This window comes from Penaeus monodon, chromosome 19, assembly GCF_015228065.2.
Source record: "Penaeus monodon isolate SGIC_2016 chromosome 19, NSTDA_Pmon_1, whole genome shotgun sequence".
In the NCBI taxonomy this organism is placed as follows: Eukaryota; Metazoa; Arthropoda; class Malacostraca; order Decapoda; family Penaeidae; genus Penaeus; species Penaeus monodon.
In genome coordinates, this window is record NC_051404.1 from 43,761,131 (window position 1) to 43,762,498 (window position 1,368).

The following is a 1,368-nucleotide window of genomic DNA, read 5'->3' on the forward strand; positions in this document are numbered from 1 at the left end:
AATTTATAACAAGATGGTCATTAGGGTTAATGGTATGGTAATGATTAAAACTGTATTTTTATATATAGCTTACACATTCAAATATTATTATAGTTAATTTTAACAGCGTTATCGTAGATCACATGTAAAATTCTTTATGCGAACTTTATCATGAATTTTTCCTGTCACATTCTTTCATATTCTTTGACCCCATCTATCATTCTCTTCCTCTCCTTCCCCCCTCTAATATTCCTCATGCCCCGTGCCAGATGCATCGCGTGCCGGCCGAAGAGTGCTCGTTCAACCCCTGGTGCGGCGCCCTGATCCACCAGGACACGGCGCCGCCCCTGCTGACCCGCTTGACGGTGCTGTGGGTGGCGCTGCTGGTGTCCCTCGTGTTCATCTGGGCGCCGAGGATCCTCACCTACCGCCCGAAGAACCCCGCCCTCATCTGGCTCAGGGTGAGTATCAGGTGGGTACAAACGTGGACTCATCATGGAAACTGATTTACCTCATCTTGCGCACTGACCCATACCTTGATTTCCGAATTTCACAGCGCCAGACACCGCGTCACGTGTTGTTGCTGGCCGCTGGGGGCGCTGTCCTCCAGCTGGCGTTGGAGCACTTGATCCTGCCTGCCTTTCTGCCGCCTACGCGTCTCCTCACCCACACCGTGTCCTTGTTCGCCTTCTGTTTCGCCAATCTGATCACCTCCGTCGTCCTGATCGCGCGGCCGAAGGGAAGAGAAGCGTATAAAACCCATTCTCTCGGGGAGCGGACTCCGGCGTCGATAGGGTCGACCACTGACCCTCAGGGAGTGTTGAGAGACATTGGTGACGATAAACTGCCTTGACTTAGATTGATGTTGCATTGTTTTCAGAATATGGTTACTTCATTTCAGCATTAATGTTTTGCATGGGTTTATCATCCATCATCTTCATTGCCAATTATGTGTAAAACAGAAACTAGTAGCAAAGAAAACCCTTTGTCATGGAGCATAATATTTATATTTTCATAAATCAATAAAGTAATTAGGTAATTACGTTCTTTTCGTTCCCATTTCCAGAATAAAAGGATATCAAATAAATATAGTTTCCGGCAAAATTTTTCGTTTTCTAGGGTACACTTTCATAGAAAACTACGGAATAGAGAGCGTAAACTATGGTAGCTCAGAGAATTTCGGTAATTACTTCTATGAACATATGGCGGGACTACGCGCAGTATTTTTTAAAAGATGGAACATAACAGTAACATAATAAAAGGGAGGAACTGTTCATATTCACAAGACACAGCTCTGTGAATATGAACAGTCCCCTCCATTTCCAAGCTCACCATTCAGTATTACAGGCCAACTGTAGATATGTTAGTCTTAGGTGGTAATATTTAATG

The 1,368-nt window shown here is 44.8% G+C and overlaps 1 protein-coding gene across 1 annotated transcript in view; it reads left to right on the forward strand.

The window, feature by feature from the left end:
- Positions 1-1,019, forward strand: part of LOC119585253 — a 7,022-nt gene extending 6,003 nt beyond the window's left edge. The window contains exons 3-4 of the mRNA XM_037933912.1: positions 249-440; positions 536-1,019. Coding sequence (XP_037789840.1) covers positions 249-440; positions 536-832 — 489 coding nt within the window. The 3' untranslated portion in view covers positions 833-1,019. The remainder of the gene's footprint in view (positions 1-248; positions 441-535) is intronic.
- Positions 1,020-1,368: the final 349 nt, after the last annotated feature.